The following is a 20209-nucleotide window of genomic DNA, read 5'->3' as shown; positions in this document are numbered from 1 at the left end:
TGAAATTAAATTCCAATGACACGAAGGTCTCCAGCGACCTCTGATGACCCTCCTACCTTGAGACAAGAGGCCGTGGTGACAGAAGGAGGACACACGACTCACGATGACATCACACAGCGCTAATGTGACGGCGTTATCCCCGACGACCCCGGTGACCTCCTCCCACAACACACAGGGTGAGCAGCTCTGTCTTTAAATAAATCAGCGACCTGCAGCATCGAGCTTCTAAAAATAGACATTGTTTCTTTTTTAATGGTGCATTCAGGTACTTGAGTTGGGTCCCGCTTTCCCCTGTTGTGTTTGCGTGGACCACAGATGTTGGAATGCACTGGAAACAAATCACTCAGATCAGATTATGGATGATAAAATTGTTATCAATTTATTGGAATTAATATATCTGTTAATTATAAACTCATGTTGTTGTTTTTAGGTCAGATGAGATTCGAGGATTTCATGCAAACAATTTTTTTTTTCTAAAACATTAGAATATATCGTCCATAATCCCTGTTTAACACGTCACACACTGGCAATGATCCAAAGGAAATGATTTAACTTAATCCATCACCGTGGATGAGAGCCTGATGGGTAATCCCCCCCGCCCCCACTTTTCACTAAAGCGAATACAAATCACGGTGTTTCCTCCGCCGCCTGTTCTCGGATCCTATTGGCTGAGAGACAAAGCCTTGGCTGAGCGGCGTCAAGACAGGTGACGTAGTGACGACACAGATTTTAAAAAATAAAATTGACAAGCGTTTAACATTTTTCATGATGCTAACATTAAGGAATACATTATTTCAGGATTTTCTGTGAGACTGTGTGACGACAGATCATTATTATTGATACAGAGCATTTTTATTGTGGCTGCCCCCCCAGTTATTTCCAGGTCAATTGAGACACATTTACATGTTCAGAGCATCAGCAATTACATTTCTTTAGGGGCCACATTATTTAGTGGGAATACCAAAAAGAACAAAGATATAGATGTCATTGTAAGTAAGTAAGTAATTTTTATTTGTATAGCGCTTTTCTAGACCAGGGTCACAAAGCGCTTAAACAATCAAAACAATATTCAATAAAGTATATACTTTAAAGGACAAGATAAAACTGATAACACAACAGGAGTTCCAGAAAATCAAGGAAAAGCCTGAACAAATAGAAACGTCTTAAGATGTTTCTTAAAGGAGTCAGTAGACTCTTAACAAGCGCAAAGAGAGAGAAATTGTAAATTGTTTCAGTTTAAATTGATTTAATTCGAATATCCTTACTAAAAATCATGCATGACAATAAAATATAAAAAAGGCATTTGAATTCAAAATACTTTTGTTTATTTTACCATACTATAAATTGCAAATTAAATAATAATATTTTAGCTGTTGTATACCTTTCAACGCTGATGTTATGATTTCACCTGAACAAGGTTCTACACTGAGTCTCTTCTGGAAGATTGAGCTTTTCGCTTCAAGAGAGAGAATCAAGAAACCGCCAGAGTAAAAACACTTATTATCCACGTGACTCCTTTAAGAAACATCTTAAGACGTTTTTATTTGTTCAGGCTTTTCCTTGATTTTCTGGAACTCCTGTTGTGTTATCAGTTTTATCTTGATCTTTAAAGTATATACATTATTGAATATTGTTTTGATTGTTTAAGCGCTTTGTGACCCTGGTCAGGAAAAGCGCTATACAAATAAAAATTACTTACTTACTGTCAAATGAGAGCTTTGTCTTAAGCTCAGCTAAGTCGGTGGAACATGGATAAAAAATAATGCAGATAAAAAATACAGATTTTAATAATGAAAATCTGCGTTGCGCTAAAAATCAACTATTTTATTTTGAAATGCTCGTACCGGAAGAAGAAGTGGCGTTTCCGGTGGACTAGACAGATCTGAGTGAGCATATGATGTTTGTGGCGTTCGTGATCCGGAGGCTCTAAAGATATCAAGAACCTGGGAGTTTTTCCGTCTAAGTGAAGAGGTGTGAGGCCGGGCACCGCTGCCTGACAGCCCCCGGGCCGCTGCTGGCCGGAACAGGGCGGGGTGATGTTCGTGTTCCGGTAAAAAAAAAATGGGAACCAGAAGACAAGCAGAGGAATCGGCGGCTGAGGTTCGACACCGGAGATCACCATGAGACGTTCGGAGGCGACGGTGTGAGCGCGAGAGGAGGCTGCGGGTCCTCCTCCGACACCATGAGGACCATCTTTACTTTATGTCTTTTCCTGGTCACCGGCGGGGCGGACCGGGTGTGGACCACCGGAAATGAGACTCTCGAAGGCGGCAACAAAACAAGCGGCGCCTTCATCACGATCGGAGACGGAACCTCGCAGGAGTTCGAGTTCCCCGAGAACACCAAGGGGGTGATCGTGATCTCCAGCCAGTACCAGAGCTCCGGGAGCAGGAAGGGGCGTCAGAGCTGGAAGCAGACGGTGAAGGTTCGATCCCTTGACCCGGAGGTTCTCTCCATCCTCAACGTGACCGACGGTGGCCACCCTGGACCGGCCACCAGCTACATCATCAGCATCCGATCCGGGTTCCCGGGTCGGGCCCCGCTGGAGATCCAGCTGCTGGACCTGGACCGGGACTCGGCTCCGGTCCTCATCGAGGAGAGGACAGACTACTCCATCAGGGTGGCCCCCCACAACGAGGACTCCGCCACCAGGCTCATCCAGTCTGGTGGCTTGTCGCATTTCTCCGAGAACCCGGTTCTGTTCGCCCTGCTGCCCCTCATTTTTGTCAACAAGTGTGCCTTTGGGTGCAAGGTGGACGTGGAGGTTCTGAGGGGGCTGCTGAAGAGTCCCGTGCCCCTGCTGCTCGGGTTGTTGGCCCAGTTCATAGTGATGCCGTTGTACGCATACGTGGTCGCCCGCTTGGCAGCTTTACCTAAAGCGCTCTCGCTGGGTCTGGTCATCACCTGCTCGGCCCCAGGAGGGGGGGGCGGGTACCTGTACAGCCTGCTGCTCGGTGGAGACGTGACCCTCGCTATCTCCATGACCCTGGTCTCCACTGTGGTGGCGGCGGCGGCCATGCCTTTATCGTCCGCGCTTTACGGGCGACTTCTGGGGGTTCACGCTGCCCTCCACGTCCCGTTCGTGAAGATCCTGGGCACCTTGCTGTTCATCGCCATCCCCATCTCGCTCGGGATGCTGGTTAAAATCCGCCTCCCCGCACTGACCCGTGTCCTCCTGGCGCTGATTCGGCCCTTTAGCTTCGTGCTGATCATCGGCGGCATCTTCATGGCGTACCAGATGGGGGCTTCCATCCTGGCGGACGTCCAGCCCCAGATCGTGGCCGTCGGGGTGACGGTGCCCTTGTTGGGTCTTCTAGTTGGGGCGGTCCTGGCCAAGCTGGCCGGTCTGGCCACGCCGCAGAGCAAGACGGTGAGCATCGAGGTGGGCGTCCAGAACAGCCTGCTCGCCCTGGCCGTGATGCAGCTGTCGTTCCGCCGAGCCGAGGCCGACTTCGCATCTCAGGCTCCCTTCATCGTGGCCCTCAGCAGCACCTCGGAGATGCTTCTCATCGTGCTGGCGTACTTTGCCAAGAGAAGGGTCTGTCGGGCTTCGTCCGTCCTGAGAAGTGAAGTCTGATTGTAGCTGCGTTTTTTTTGTAACTTTCTAACAATCACAAACAGCGACGGCAAACTTTTTCACCAACTTTTCATAGTTTTTTCGTGTAAACCAAAAGCCTTTAACAGGATGTCGGCGATTATCGTGGTCACAGATCCAGTCATTTAAAATTAATTTAAGGAACTTTGTGACAAAACATGTCGCTAACTGTTAAATCAATGTTTTGTTGCTTGTCTATTCAAGTATTACGGTGTTAACCCCAATTCAGTGAGTATTTGCTCAATGTTGTTCAATATATTTAACACCTTTTACTCATCCTGTCAATCAGCTGAGGGGTCTTGACCAAATACCTCTAATAGACAGGGTACTTTTTTTCTCTTCCCAGCCTGGTAACCCTTGCCAGCTCGAGTAATTTAAATCAAAATAATTCTCATTGAAGCCTCACATTTTGATCTTTTTCAAAAACTTTTTTTGGTCATTTTTGAATGTAAAACTTTCAGAGGTTTTTTACAAACAATCGTATTTATGAAAAACCTTTAAAATGTTTTCCAACTGATTTCAAATGTAAACATTGAACTTATTATTCATGTTTACTCTTTGTGCAACATCTTGAAATTTAAAAACTGCCAAATTAACCTTTTTTCACGTTTATTAAGGGGAGATGTTGACGTCTGTAACGCCCCGTCGTAGCTTTGCGTGGAGACCTTTTTCTGTGTTGTCTTTTTCTAACGCCGACTGTGATTTGCCGACTGTAAATGTCCTATGACCTATAAAAGTTATTTTTCTACCAGATTACATTTTGTAATCCTAATTTAAAGATAGACTCTTGCCATGTTTACAAAAAGGTCCATGTGACTTAGGCAGGCGGGTTTCTGGTTCTGAGGATGTTTTTTTGTTTTTTTTTAAGTACTTGCTACTGCTGATTGTGTTTCCTGGATCCGTGTACTTGAATATAAGTGGGCAGAGTTTATGGGAAAAAAAAGAATAAAAACATTTTATCACTATTATTCTGCTGGTCTGACTCTCTGTTTACCGTTTCACTACAACTCAGTGTTTTAGGTAGAAGAAATAAACAATTTCAACTTGATAGTCAAATGCATTTAAAACGGAAGACAACAAACATGATAAACACGGATAAATAGAGCAACTAATGTGTTGATTTAAGTGTCAAATTGACCTCTTTTGGACTTCTATTGTACTCATCAGTATGTGTCTGCACAAAAATCTCTTAATTGAAATAATAAGAGGAGTCTCGAGGTCTTCACCTCAAAGGGACTTGTTGCAAAAACAAAGCAGGGCGTGATTATTACAGCTGGGTGGAGGAGTGAAGCCATTATTATGTCATAATGGACTTCACTCCAGTTAGATTTGGAACCGAGAACTTTATTAAGTAATACGTTTTAAAACATGGTCATGATGAGGGACTTGCTGCCTCTTGGAGAGGAAGACTTCAACATTTGAAACGTGAGTAAGTCAGGAGAGTTGGTTTAGCATAAGTTCTCCTTCAACATTAACTAGTCAGGACTAGTCTGAAATCTTCGTCAAACAGGAAATAAATTATACATTCAGGGACCCGCCCAGGAGATGAATATAATTGTGATGTTTGTGTTCATGAACACAAATGAAGGAAACTTATTTAAAGTGAGTTACATTTTTAACTTCCATCAACTATTTTCTATTTTCCACAATTATACACTTCGAGCCATACACCTTTGTGTTAAAATTTTGAACGACCTGTAAATGCATATGTGAATATAAGAAAGCAACAAACAACAAAAAAAAAATACAAAGGCAGCTTATCAAACACCTCCTGGCTAATAATTTTGATTAGAACAGCAGTTAAATGTTGCATTCAGGGACCCGACACCAGGAAATACAAGTGTTCATTTACTGACAGACAGAAGTTAAAAAAATGTCAAATCAGACAACAATCACATTGTTTCTAAAAAAAAATGTGTTATGTGTCACAGTTTTTTTTATGATTGTACAAACAACACACAATTGAAAAATGAGCTAACTTCCTGCTATACTAGTTTTCAAAATACAAGAATAAACTTTAGACGAGCTCAACCAAACACCAACACCTATCTTTCTTCAGAAAACTTCAGTAACAGAAAGCCCGTAAACAGTCAGTCACTATTGTGTGGATACATAAAAAAATGAATAAAGATTTAATAATGTTCTGTAAAATGTCATTAAAATAAAAAGGTTATCAGTGGCTCAACTGGTTATTAGAAACCCAAATATTCTATCTAATTCACTAAATAGTAATTAAAATGAAGCAAATTAATCTAAGACTTCAATTTGTGCCTTTTGAAAAAAAAAACAAGAGATTAGTGTTTTTAGAAATGAAGGTTTACAATCGTACTATATTGTAGGGTTTCCTTGTAATTTGTCTTCAGTATTTTATTTCTGAGGATGTTTTCCTTTACTTCTCTCTTTTGCTTTGTTGGACCCTAACTACTGTCCCCTTAGGAATTTGAATGTCCTTCTCCATGTTCTCTGAGAACTCTGGTCATTTCTCACAAAGACTTTTTATGAACAAATGTATTGCTTAGTATAAATTGTGTGGGGTTTTTTTGTATCTTTGTATCCAATGTGTACGTATGTGTGCGCTTGTGTGTTCTGTATACACTGTAAACCTGTCCAGGGTGTCCCATGCATCTCACCCCAAGTAGCTGGGATGGATTCCACCTCCCTGATACTCTGTTTAGGCAATAAGCAGTAGAGAACATTTAAATCAGGTGTAGAAATTCTTACTTAGAAGATGGAAACTGTCCATGGACAAGTTCCTAGAAAAATACATATTGGAACACCAGGACAGTGCTCTTTATTGTTTGCCTAAATGACACAGACACACAAAGGCATATATATAGAACTGTATTCAAGTGTCGGGCATCAGTGAATCCATGATGTGTTCAGAGGCGTCGTGGCAAGAGCTTAATGTTGACCGTCTCTGCTTTTCCTGTTTGTTCTGACTGTTTGGTTTCACTTTTGACACGCGGATGACATGTCATGGACATACAGTACATGCACTTTTGACTCGATCCCTCAACGGTTTGTTCCAAAAGAATGTCTAATTGCTACTCATTACACACTTTGTAAAAACATGTTTTAACTTGTTCTCTTGAGTTCATCATTTTTGTAATTTTATCGTAACTCATTGTTTAAATTTATTTCTTTAACCCATTTTTTTTAAACATTTTTTTCAGGAGAAGTCATCAATATTTTGTATATTGGTCAAACACGTTGAGTTCCAAGTAGCATCCAGATCTTTTGTGGGCCACTTAAAACTGATCACACCAGGCCTTGAAATGAAATTTAGAGGAACTGTTAGAGGAACTGTTAGAGAGACTGCGGTCTGTTGACTGGAACAACAAGAAATGTCTCTCTCAGAGTTGCAACACAGAAGAGATGGTTTGATAGTTTGTACAACTTCAACAAATTCTGAATGTGTGTTTGCAGGATCCCACATTATTAACTGAGCAGTTGAACTATTGCACAGTCAACAATAGTCAACAGTTGTAATGTCTTAACATCTTTATAGCATCTTGCTAATTGCTGAAGGCGAGAAACGTATTGACAGTTAAAAGCTCATTTTAGGTCCAAAAAGATTGAAAACTTTATTTTCAACCTTCAGATAGTATATAAGTGAAAGGATTTTCTTCCGAAGATGTCTAGGTGACGGATGGCTCTCTTTATGTCCTTTTTGATGGAGTCTACTGACGTTTCTATTTGTTCAGGCTTTTCCTTGATTTTCTGGAACTCCTGTTGTGTTATCAGTTTTATCTTGATCTTTAAAGTATATACTTTATTGAATATTGTTTTGATTGTTTAAGCGCTTTGTGACCCTGGTATGGAAAAGCACTATACAAATAAAAATTACTTACCTACTTACTTACTTTTTTACTCTTTTGCGCACACACAGAAAATACATAGTCAGCCGTTTATGTCTGAAAACACCTTGATAACCATGACTGTTCAACAACATTTTGGTTTGTTTGTTTGTGTCAGCCAAACCTGTGTGTCTCTACTTCTAGTTCGCAACAATCCAGTTTCTCTGGACTCTGCTCTTTGACTGATTAAGGGTCAGCTGAGCAGTTTTCTGCCAGAGAGGCTGTGGAGTTCTGGTGAGTTCCAGAGGGAGGGAGAGACTGGAAAACAAGAGTTGAGACATGCTGTGTTGGTTTGACTCCACTCAGGAATGTGGGCAGCTGTAAAACCTCCGAGCCCAGCGGAGGCGGAGGGTTCAGAAGGAGCTGCTGCAGAGGTGGAGTCGTCCACCTTCTCAAACCTGTGGTTCTTTATCTGCCCTCATGATCTGAGTCAGTGTGACACTGCAACATAGATCAATGTGTGAAGATCCGCTTTCTGAGCTTCGGTCTATTTCCGACCACAACTCTCGCTATTTTTGTTCCTACTAGTCCTTCAATTGTCCTGCGAGGAGGAGACACTAGGATGAAACCCTGGTCGCTAGATGCTCATTCAAACCTGAATTATCTCTACATAGAAGTTCTTCACCTTCTGAGGAAAGTGAAAATGTCAGGCTGTATTGTTAACCACCCATCTGATGTGCCATGTCTCACTTTCAAGGGTGGATCCATTCCTCATGTTTCGACTTCCGTCCGAAACATTAGTGGCGAAATTTGAAGAAAGCTGCCTCTCAAAAATTCATGGGAACACACCACATTAAGATTTCATGAGTTTTGTTCAACAGTTTCCAAGAGATGTCTTTTCAAACCCCTCAGAAGTAGTCGGTGAATGTGCACATGGTCTGGAACGTATTTATGTAAACAGGTAGCATGAACCTGAGCACAGTGTGTAACGGGGGCCAGGTGTAGCCCTTCAAATGTATATACATTGATCTAATCAGAAACTTGTTTGGCCATTGTTGTTAATACAACATTGGAATTGTTCGTGGTGGCAGTGCAGAATATAAGAATGAAACAAGATAACACTTTAACTTACTCTTACTTTCTTACTACAAGTACCTCGGTGTGTGGCTGGACAGTAAACTGGACTGGTCCTACAATACAGACCATGTATATAAGAAAGTCCAGAGTAGACTGTACTTTCTGAGGAGGCTCCGATTATTTAACATCTGCAGGAAGCTCCTCTGCATGTTCTACCAGTCTGTTGTGGCCAGTGTCCTGTTCTATGCTGTGGTGTGTTGGGGTGGAAATGTGTCCAAGAGGAGTTTCAACAGGTTGGACAGGTTGATCAAGAGGGCTGGCTCTGTGGTTGGAATGAAACTGGACTCACTGGTGACAGTTGCTGAGAGGAGATCATTGAACAAACTACTGTCCATCATGGATGATGACAGTCATCCTCTGAACACTGTCATCAGTGAGCAGAGAAGCAGATGCAGCACGAATGCTCCTTCCCAGATGCAACACTAATAGACTCAAGGACTCATTCATTCCTCAGGCTATATATTGTATAATTCTGAGTTTTTGGGAAGGAGTGGATTGAAAGTATCATGATGTTCTACTCTATGTTATTCTTTGTATCCTTTGTCTTTGTTATTTTTCTTTGATCTATGTTCTTTATCTTTAGACTTAGATTGTATCATCTTGTTCTTTCTCTTTATTTCTCTTTGTTCTTGTTCTTATTTTATTTTTAATTTTTATGAAGAATTGTTGTATTGCTGTGTCTAATTGGAAAAAAAAACTCCTGAGGGATCAATAAAGTTCTACCTACCTACATACCTACCTAACTTACAATAACATAATGAGGTCAAAGTAAAACTGTTGTAACTTTTTTCAGCTAAAAAAACATTTGGGTAGTTTCCATAAAACTTCGCTGTACCCAAGCTTGGGTCATGAAGGTTGAGAATGTACAAAAATATAAATGCAACCCTTTTTTTTGCTCACATTTTTTTATGAGATAAGCTCAAAGATCATAAAACATTTCCTACATATAAAAAGTAACAATTTCTCTTAAATATTGTTCACAAATCTGTCTAAATCTGTCTCTTTGTATTAGACGAACAAGTTATTATAAGTGTGTGTTGCAACAAACAGATTGTTTCAATAGTGTAACATCACTCTGACCTCCACCCAGAGAAAACAAGAGCACAGTTATGTAAGGTAATTCAATATTGGTACCGTTCAATATTGTCCTTCTTCACCAAATCTCTTGACGCCGAAAGGTTTTATTTCAAATTTCTCTCTCGGAAATCCCCTACATTCAGCGGCTTGTAATAGCGCAATGTCGCCTCCTGGTGGACGCGTCAGCGCTGTTTTAAAGTGACCAAACCTAGTTAAAAACAACAAATAATTAATTAGATAAACCATTTTTAACACAAACCAGGTTTTGTTTGCCCATGTGTGTCACCTTTGGCTCTTCTTTCAACCCTTTTCTAGAACATTGATACAACATATTATTAATCCAGCATCTCCTAAGGAGGCTCCATGATTAGTGGTTTAATATTCAATATCACACTATTTCAAAACTCTCTCTACATATCATTATAAGAAAATAGATCTAAAGCTCATTTCCCCAGAGTTACATTAACTAACATACGTGACGTAGCAGCACTTTGAAAACAAAAACAATTTGCGGGAAGAGATGATGAAATTAAAGGTAAGACAATAAACAGCTGGGGTAACTTGCTAAATTTATCTATCCATCTATCTATCCATCTTTCTATCTATTTACTGGTGAAGAAAAAACCCAAAAGAATGAGACTTTGACGAATTAGATTTACTTTGCTGTCCTCGGGTGTTCAGGATCACATGAACATAAAACCTTTGTTAGAGAGAAATCGTAATTTTCAGCTACTTATATATATTGAAAGCTCTTGTAAACCACATATAATTCACCATATTTGTTCCACAGGCTGTGAGATACTTGTCAAGTAGAGCTTGGGCTTTGCAGTCAGGGAAGAAATGTCTTCAACTTCTCTATGATGTCACAGATGTTTCACAACAAAGGCGATTGTGTTGTAGGACATATATAAAGGTGTTGGTCCGATGTCAACCATGTTGCAGCCATTTGACCAGGTGCGCCATCATCATGGTGTCACTGGAGAAAGGAGACCATGAGGACATACCTTACGACGATGACTCGCAGCAGTTTCCCTCGTTCCCTGACATCGGTCAGGGAGACGGACGGATCCAACAGTTCCTGGCTGCTGGAAACGGCCAACTGGAAGACAACCTGACTTTCTGTTTACGTGTATACATAATCCTGTACACATACATATATGTGTGCGTCTTCACCTACTTGTACCTGTCAAGCAAACCCAATGAATTTTATCTGAATTTGACAAGGTGTTACAAACTCAAAGACTACGACCAGTCATGCTTCAAGTTTGAGTTTTGATCCATAGTCCACTCTGGGATTTTGGATTTCGACAGCAAACAATCACTTTTTGACTCTGGATAGAGACCAGGTGATGCAAACCTGTGTCAAATGAAAATTTGAAATAAATATATGTCTCTGTTGTAATGTGTCCAAAGTATGAGTCGTTAAATAAGAGGCCGTCGATCAAGTAAAAAAAACGTTTATATCACTAAAAGTGGGCCAATGACCAGCATTCAGTGTGTCACAAGTAATTTTCTATACTTTAAGTTGTAATATATGTTATACTGTATATTAGAGGCAACTTATATATACATTTATTTTATATGTGTATACTATCAAGTAAATACAGATTAATTTAATGTACAATTTGTCATTTAGGGGTGATGGTGTGTCCCAAAGAGAAACAAATTGCAAACACCTGCCTTTTTCTATGCCTAATTTAAGTGATTCTATGACTGTATGTGGCGAGCCAGATTGTGGGCTCAAATGTATATCATCACAAAAATAGACTTGGAAGGATAAGGAATGAAAGATGGGAATAAAGAAAATGAGAAAGAACGTTTATATTCTATTAAAAATATGTAGAGATGTCAATACAAAGCTACAATGATCAAGTGAACTGGAGGATCCAGCCTCAGTAGAAATTCTGCTCTGAAACCCTTCCAGTGTAACAGGCTGCACGGTAGGTGTCTTTTTCTGGTGTAGTTTTTTGATTGTCTTTGTTGCATATTAAAGTCAATTTCAGCCTAATTTATATAAATATGAGATCAGATCCAGAATCACTGTTGATAAAACATTTACAGGTAGATCTGAGTTAAATGTTATATCATACTGTCAAGAATGGATTAACATCAGGCCATTCCTTACAGACATGGTGAGATACTGAATAGACAGACATGTTTGGGTCATTCAATGAAGCACTTTTCACTTTGTTTGACCTAGAAAATCACCAGGACCAGCCTATAATTGAGACAACATTATGTAAAACACATGTAACCTACTGAAATACATTTTCCACCACAGACATGAACATGTGCGCATGATGTTATTATTTACTTTTCATTGATACGTCCCCCCCCCCCCCTAACAGACAAGAATGACCTATGTCAGACATTCAATGTTTTCCTGTCATAAAATGTTCTCATTTAATATTACAAATTATATTTAGTTACGTTATGCTAGATTTACAGAGTTTACATTATTTTCTTCAGAATATACAAATGGGATGCTACATTAACATACTATTTATTTACTTATCCGATTTTTTATTATTTTATATATGAAATGAAAAAATTAAATAGTATAGTGTCAGAGGAATAATTTCATTCAGGTTATATAAACGCAGCAAAGAAATTACCATTTTAAATTAATATGTTTGTGACAATCTGGGATTACATTTTTTTATGTTTCAATAACACTGAAACTGTTTTCCATCAGTTTTAACTTTTTAAAATACATTTTCCAGAGGTCATCAAATAGATATGACCCTCAAATTTTTGGTGGAACGACCTGGCACACCTTCACAACCTGGTTTATGACTCTAGGTTCTTTCCAGATAGACACAGAAGGAAAGAATTTTGGGGGAATTCTGCCGGCTTCTGAAGTGGGACATCTCAACGCATTGGAAATTCCCAACTACTCTGTAGACTCACTTGTTGAAAGGCAACATTTAAGGTTCCTGTATCCATGGAAAAGGGTGACTATGAAGACGCACCATTCCATCGGAGCCTCCAACTGCAGGCTCCATCTCAGCCTCAGTCAGGACATGGTGATGGGGAGGTGGAAGACGAACCACAAACAGTGACTGTTCCTCCTCCAGATGATACGGACGAATACTGTGCCTCAAAACTACACATATTCTTGTATACATTCATATACTTCCTTATCCATGCAATGATATACGTCATTGTTCTGTACTTCTTCCTGAAATAGATGTCCAGTGAAGCTTTCTTCTGGGATGCGAAATGTGAAATGGTACCTTTGGAATTTCCATGCACCACTCTGAATCATCTGGAAACACTTGATATTCAACATGTGACTTAAATGGAGGCCTTCTTGGCTATTTGTTGTGGATTATAGCTTGCTACAGCAGCACATCTGATTATAAAAACTGCCTTCGACATCCATGTCAGACACGGGTTGCTGGGCAGCATGTGTTGATTAAATGTACAAAACAAGCCTCTTGCTTCTCTGGTTTACTTTGGTGAAGGTGTGCATCAGGTGGTCTCGTCCTAAGGTCTGTAGCGTGTGGTTCTCATTTTCACACTTGATCGGCTGAGGCGTAAACAATTACATAAAATAAATATCATAAGATAACTCACCCTACAATAACAATGAGAACAAAGGTGTTATTACTCGGCATATTGTTTACCCATAATAGCTTTTATCCAAAGATTCTTAAAATCTACATGTAGTTCCAATGAACCTTGAGTCAGTTAATCATACTCATAACTTTAAAAAGTTGTTACTTACCATGTAATCGGTCCTTTTCAATTTGTACATAGGTTGCATATATGCATATATTTATTTTTTTCCATTGTACAGCAAGGACATGTCTGAAGAACCTCAATAAAGTGTGACGGTTTGTTATATCATTTTTTGTTACATTTTTTTTTAAATGTTTGCATTTGCGTGTGTTTTTGAGTTCATGCCTTTGCCAGGGGGATTGAAACTTCTGGTAGGATATCCAGGGATAACAATTGAATTCCACCAATATTTATTCTTGCTGTAGATCAAGCTACGATTCTGTTCACATGTCTTTGACTAAACCAACTGATTTCATGGAGATGAAACATTAACATTTGTGAGTTCTTTTTCTATATGACAGATATCTATCTGTACAAAATCGATCTTTACCGAAGGATTGAAAAGACATTTGACGTTATTTGAAAATTGTTAGGATGAAAACAAGTAGCAATGGTACGCGATTGAGTCATCTGAGAGGCGAGTGTCGCACCCATCGCTAAACATTTATTTCTTAATGGTCTCTCTGGAACGAGGAGATAACGTGGACATAACCTTTGTGGAAGAAACGGTGAGTCCTTTGCAGATCCGTTTGGGCATTAGAGACGGGCAGAGAAACGCTGGTCTGTTGCTGCCCTTGGAAGTGAGGAACCTGATGGAGCAAAGCAATGACAACATGAAAGAAATGTTTAAAAACCAGGTGCCAGATTGGGAGATGATGGATGACATTGTTGAAGGGATCCTGGTACTAGAAGAGCCAAACCGACAACTTGAGGAGAGTCTGTATCCACCGATGGAAGACCACGGACCAGACCTCATGTCCGAAAAGGTATCAGCAGATGAGTTAAATCCCAGTAGAAACCTAACACCAACAGGAGCAACTCCAGAGACAGAAACTTTGAGGGCTTTGAATGGTGGAAGCATTTAGAATGGAGTTAAACAGATAGTGAGTCTGATAAAAGTAACAGCGATAGCAGTGGTTGAGGCTAATGCTGGAAACGCCCTTCAGATTTTGTCAATGAATAAAATATTAATACAACGTTTTCCATTCACAGTTCTTAAAAGAAAGTGCTTCTCTAAGGAGACCCGAAACATATCTTTGCTCAGTCAGGGGGCAATTTTTCACACCTGGACATCTTTGTTCTCCTGATTCAATGGTATTCACTAATCATTTTTTAAGAATGGATGTAGTCCAATGTAATGATTGTCATTTTATAAAATGTATTTTTGAGTTTTGTTTAAACAGACATATACTGATGAGTACAATAGAGGTCCAAGATCAGTTTAAGAGACACTTAAATCAACAAATTAGTTTAAAGAAAAATGTTCTTCAACACAATGACGTAGTTAAACCAAACCACTATATAAAAAATAATTTGTAAAGGTAAACTTTTACGAAGCTCAAGTAGAATAACATGTTTTTCTTACTAAAAAACAAAACAAAAAAACAAAACATTGGTTAGATAATCAAAACGTTTTTTGTCATGCGTTAATAGATTATTCACCCCAAACCTGAAGGTGTCGCTCTGACTAGAACTGAGTCTTCAAGCAGATCCAAATTCAACAAGCGGCCAAGATGGCTTCGGGTAGCGGAGTGAGTGAATTTCTGTGATATATTTGACTTGAAAATAGTTTTTTTTTTAAATATTATACATCATAGAGTGTTGGGCATTTAACATTAATCTAGCAGCACTTATTTTGGTTAAACGCATTTGTTTTTCTACTAGAAATCAGCTTCAGACCAGCAAAGTTAGCCGCTAATGCTAACTAGCTATACCTTGTTTACGTACGGTACCTACCGACATATCATGCTTCCTGAGGAATTATTTAATTTATAGTCATATCAGTCAGGAAACAAAGCATCCAATTCTAAACATATACAATAAGCAAAATAAAATACTTAATTGAAGAAGCATTGTTATTGCTTTCAATGCCGGAGTAATGATTAGAGAGAGAAAAGAAGCCTTTAAAGTCCAGTGATCATGGAGAATAATCACATGACATTAGTCTAATTTTAGTGTTTTGATACATTAAGTTTATTATTATTATTATTATTTTTTAATGTATGTCCTCGATGCAGTATGTTGTTTTCTCCAATGATTAGAGAAAACAACATATTCCGGCATTGAAAGCAATAACGATACCTCTTCATTAAGGTCTTTTCTTAAGACTTAATTGAAGTCCTGTAAATATCAGCCAAACGATCCATCAACACACCACTCTCACAGGAATTATAAAACACTGACTTAATTTGCTAAATTACAACGTAAATAATCACTTCTGTACATTTTTTAAACATAAGGGAAATTTTAAAAAAGACAAAAAAAATTATAAACTTTATTAATCAACACACTACAATTAGACTAATGTCCTGTTCATTGATTATTCTCCACGATCAATGGACATTAAAAGCTAGTTTTTAAGCAACGAAGCCAGATATATTTCACAATGTCCTTATCCAGTCTTTTTTACTATCTTCCTTTAGTCCAGCAAACATGACTTCCGTCGTAAGTGGGACAAAGATGAGTACGAGACCATGGCTCAGAAACGCCTGGAAGAGGAACGAGAGCGTGACAGAAGGGAGAGAGAGGGTAATGCATTCTTTTATTTTTATTTTTTTATTGCCCTTTTGATCTTGCAATTTCATCTTTGTTGTGCTGATTTTTAACATTTTTTTTCAAACTGGGTTTTCAGGCAAACCTGCTTTACCAGCGGTCAAACGGGAACTTTTGCGTCACCGTGACTACAAAGTTGACCTTGAGTCTAAACTTGGTAAAACCATCATCATTACTAAGACGACGCCACAGGCAGAAATGGGCGGGTATGAACATTCAACTTCCTGTCTCTGTTTTACGTTAATGTGTCCCCCTGATTGCCTTCCTTCTTCTCTTCAGGTACTACTGTAATGTCTGCGACTGCGTAGTGAAAGATTCCATCAACTTCCTTGACCACATCAACGGGAAAAAACGTAATTATCTAATTGTGTTTCTTTGCACATTTATTTGTCATTTGGTATTGTTTTTAAAAAAGTATGGGATTATTGTTCTTTGAACAAAACTAACTGTTGTAAGCAAAGTGATGATTAACAGTGTTTTTTTTACCACACCTGAATGTGTATTAACATCTTTAATTATATGACGTAGACCAAAGGAACCTGGGCATGTCCATGAAAGTTGAGCGGTCGACTCTGGACCAGGTGAAGAAACGCTTTGAGGTGAACAAGAAGAAAATGGAGGAGAAACAGAAAGAATATGACTTTGAGGAGAGGATGAAGGAGCTGCGTGAAGAGGTGAGTCTTTTTCAACACAAGGAAAACACAATGAAAATGACCCTATCGCTCTTTTGTCCCTTTTACAAACTGACAAAATGTAAGCATTTTACATCGTTCAGTCAAGTTGTGGCTTTACTCATGCAATCTGCGCGGCTTCTGAACAGAGCGCACTGTCTCTCCCCACCAAGATCTAAAGAGGGAATCGGGTCAAACACAATCATAACACGTGTACACTAGACTGTACAAACATTCCAAGACTCTGTGGAAGAAATGACCATCTCAGTTTTTCCTGACTACCTGAAATGAGTTGCCAAACCTTGCACTGTGTTTAATGATGTCAAGAGTCTGCTACGTGGAGTTGAGGGGGTCCAGTTCGATTTGCTTATCCTGCCCGCTTCAAAATCACATATAAGAATGTTAAAGAAGCACATCAATATGTCCACAAAAACATCAGTTAAAACAAGTGACACTTGTGACATGTCAATACATTCCGTTGAGACGTAGTGTGATTTAACAAAATAATTACAACTGATTCAACTATTGCTATACGCTTTATACAATTTTATTGTTATTTTGGTAATTGTTTATTCTCGTTGATGCTGGTTATTCAAATACCAATCGTGTGAGTCGTTCGTAGTTCTTATTGTCATTGTATCATAGTATTGGGTAGATTGTCTGGCACTGAGGTAGCACTAGTTTTTTTATGTTTATGGCCCTAACTGGGATGATTCACAGTTCTTTTTTTAAATAGTAGCAACTTTTCCTGATCCTAACAAATATAACATAATTTTTGTGACTTTAATCTCGTGTTAGAGCCAACATTACATAGATCCTCTCGAGGCTTCAATTTTTTTTTTGATCAAGATCAGCATATGGTAGTCAATTTCATTAAAGATTCTTATACGCTTACCGACCCCTGGAGGAAGTTAAACCCCACTACCAAAGATATATTTTTTTTCACCTGTCCGCCAACTGTTTTCAAGAATATACTTTTTCCCTGATAGACAACAGAATTTTTCCACATGTAACTAAACGGATATGGCGTCTTGAACCGTTCCTGTTCTATGTCACACCAATTAAGACAATCGGTAACTAATCGTATAATTTCAGAAAATTAATACAGCCGAGGGTTTTACATCCATATAGCCACAAACTATTAATGACAAGTTTAGAAAATGTTAAAGGAATCTATATACCTCTGAGACTTCTGATTCATGGATTTTTGAAGACTTTTTAGAAAAAATGTAAAAAATTACCCGAATTAATAAAGAAGAACGATCAAGCACAGGTGTACATCTCCACTAAATCTATCGCCCTCTCCAACATCACTCACTGCCTTTCCGACATAAAAACCTGGATACATGACAATTTCCTAAAACTCAACGTCAACAAAACCAGACTTTCAAAATTGCCTACTCTCAATTGTCTTCTCTGTCCTTTCTGTTCAACAAATTGTGTGTGTATGTTTCTCATCCTTCTTGTAAGTCGTCTTTGTGTGTTCCATAAAGTGTTTATTATTATTATTATTATTATTAATCTGTAATGGACTCAAAGATAAGAATAGAGTAAATAACTCCATGCAAAATGGAAAAGCGCTTGGTCGAGATGGATTCCCCACTGAATTTTGTTTCCTAATAAACTTTCACCTATTTTAAGTAAATTATTTGAAAAAACATTAGTGACTCTGAAACTACCACCAGCATTGAACCAAGAAACTATTTCTAGTAGGACTGTGGCACGTACCAGCCCATAAGCCTTCTTTGCTGCGACTATAAGATCCTCAATAAAGTTCTGTCCCATCGTCTTAAAACGGTAATGTCCAAAAGTAATTTGACCTGGCTATAAAGCCACTGGCTTTGACCCTAAGGAAAGACGAGAAAATCTAACAAATTACAAATTCATTTTTCAGTGCTGTTTTTCTAATCTATGAATTGGCAATATCAATTTACTTACAGTAAATGTCTTCCCATTTTATTTAATGGACAAATTTACCTACCTGGGTTTAAAGATTACACATTTATACCAAGATTTTTTCCATTGTCATTTTAAAACTTGAACAGACCAAAAATGTCCTTTCCAGATGGATTCATATACCAATCTCATTGGTAGGAAGGGTGAACACCATAAAGATGACAGTTCCTTCCCATTTCTTTTAAATGATTCCATATTATTTACCAAAATCTTTCTTTAAATAACTCGACAGTATTTATTCTGGATTTATATTGAACCAATCTGTGCCAAGAAAAATGTTTTAAGGAAATTCCAAGGTTGGAAAGAGGACTTGGTCTACCTAATTTATTTTGTACTTCCCTGGTGCAAACTTTCTTGGTTGGTACTTGTCAGGAAACGCAGGGTCCACTTTGGGCTAATATATAAATATATATATAAATTAATAATTATAATAATGCAATTTCTCTGCTGTGTTACACTGCCATTAGGTCAGCACCAGATTTCTAACCCTGTGGTGAAAAGTTCTTTAAAGATTTGGATTCAATTTCGGAAGCATTTTCATTTGAATGATCTAAGCATGTTCTCTCCCTCAATGAATAAGCATCTCTTTCTCCCATCCGAGATGGACACTGGTTTCCTTATCTGGCAAAGTAGGGGAATGGTATTTTTAAAAATATTTGATCCTAAACAGCCATTTTCAAACGTTTAAATATCTTCAACAAAATCACAATCTTCATAAAAGTAATTTCTTCAGATATCTCCAAATCTGGAGTTTTGCCAAATTTCTAGTCCTTCATGGTTCACAGTAGTCACCTCTTCTACCCTATGCTTCTGGAAATGTGTTATGGTAAATTCCTTCCTTTCTTCCTACATGTTCTCATATACTGTATAAAGAAAAAAAGGTCATGATGTAAATTACCCTGACACGACTTTATCACTGAGCATTTCCTTCTTTGGGAAATATCTTATGTTAAGAACGACTCTGGAAAACGCATCATTGTTTTACTTTGTCTTTGGAGTGGTTCTTATGACCTCCATTGTAGCACTTTGAGCTTCTTATCCAATCATGGAAACCCCATGTGTTTCAGGAGGAAAAGGCCAAAGCCTACAAGAAGGAGAAGCAGCGGAAGCGAAAACGACTAGCAGATGACGACATTGATGATGACTTGGACGACGATGAGATGGCTGCTGTGATGGGATTTTCCAGGTTTGGAGCAGCAAAGAAGACTACCTGATGTGTGACGGCTGGTGTTTGGTCCTTTGCAGAAGAGGACTGGATGGAGTCCACTTAAAGTAGTTCCATGCTACTTTTTAAATAAACAGAATAGTCAGCTATTTAAGACATCTTGTGTTTATATCCTTATGACTTTATTTTCATATTGAACAACATTTTTTCTTCCTGTTTAATTGTTTTAATTGTGATTAAAGTGCTTTTGAGTTTAATTGAATGCCTGATTTTATTGTTGTGACACCAAGAAGTCAAGGATCCAAATCATACGTAATCAGACTCTTAAAAGAAAGAAAAATACACGAGGAATTTATCATATATATTCTCTACGATACTTACGATGATTTATAGGATCTATTATACAATTTTCACCAAGAGGCTCCTGGGAGATGAGCGCAGTGGCAGCCTAGTCTGCTCAGTCAACCTTCAGTGA

The 20209-nt window shown here is 38.7% G+C and overlaps 2 protein-coding genes and 1 long non-coding RNA gene across 3 annotated transcripts; all 3 read left to right on the top strand.

The window, feature by feature from the left end:
- The first annotated feature begins 1858 nt into the window (after positions 1-1858).
- slc10a3 (solute carrier family 10 member 3) lies at positions 1859-4563 on the top strand. The gene has a single exon (XM_087797941.1). It carries the CDS (start codon positions 2183-2185, stop codon positions 3575-3577), a length of 1395 nt encoding a protein of 464 aa, XP_087654067.1. The 5' UTR covers positions 1859-2182; the 3' UTR covers positions 3578-4563.
- A 7114-nt stretch (positions 4564-11677) lies between these two features.
- Positions 11678-13041, top strand: LOC148072657 (uncharacterized). The gene is made up of 2 exons (XR_015712119.1): positions 11678-11738; positions 12420-13041. It is a non-coding gene; the product is annotated as an uncharacterized LOC148072657 (long non-coding RNA).
- A 1839-nt stretch (positions 13042-14880) lies between these two features.
- zmat2 (zinc finger, matrin-type 2) lies at positions 14881-19991 on the top strand. Its single transcript, XM_087796913.1, has 6 exons — positions 14881-14921; positions 15813-15918; positions 16022-16148; positions 16222-16295; positions 16471-16616; positions 19637-19991. Exons 1-6 carry the CDS (start codon positions 14904-14906, stop codon positions 19781-19783), a joined length of 618 nt encoding a protein of 205 aa, XP_087653039.1. The 5' UTR covers positions 14881-14903; the 3' UTR covers positions 19784-19991.
- Positions 19992-20209: the final 218 nt, after the last annotated feature.

Source organism: Callionymus lyra, chromosome 8 (genome assembly GCF_982586985.1).
Source record: "Callionymus lyra chromosome 8, fCalLyr1.hap1.1, whole genome shotgun sequence".
Lineage (NCBI taxonomy): Eukaryota > Metazoa > Chordata > Actinopteri > Syngnathiformes > Callionymidae > Callionymus > Callionymus lyra.
Note: the sequence above shows the minus strand (reverse complement) of the source record. Positions and strands in the feature narration are given on the sequence as shown.

Excerpts from the sequence above, each read along its gene's own strand:
- slc10a3 (XM_087797941.1), top strand. The coding sequence starts at position 2,183 with ATGAGGACCATCTTTACTTTATGTCTTTTCCTGGTCACCGGCGGGGCG.
- zmat2 (XM_087796913.1), top strand. Across the intron at positions 15,919-16,021 it reads TGACAGAAGGGAGAGAGAGG|GCAAACCTGCTTTACCAGCG; the intron begins GTAATGCATTCT and ends CTGGGTTTTCAG. Across the intron at positions 16,296-16,470 it reads CCACATCAACGGGAAAAAAC|ACCAAAGGAACCTGGGCATG; the intron begins GTAATTATCTAA and ends TATATGACGTAG.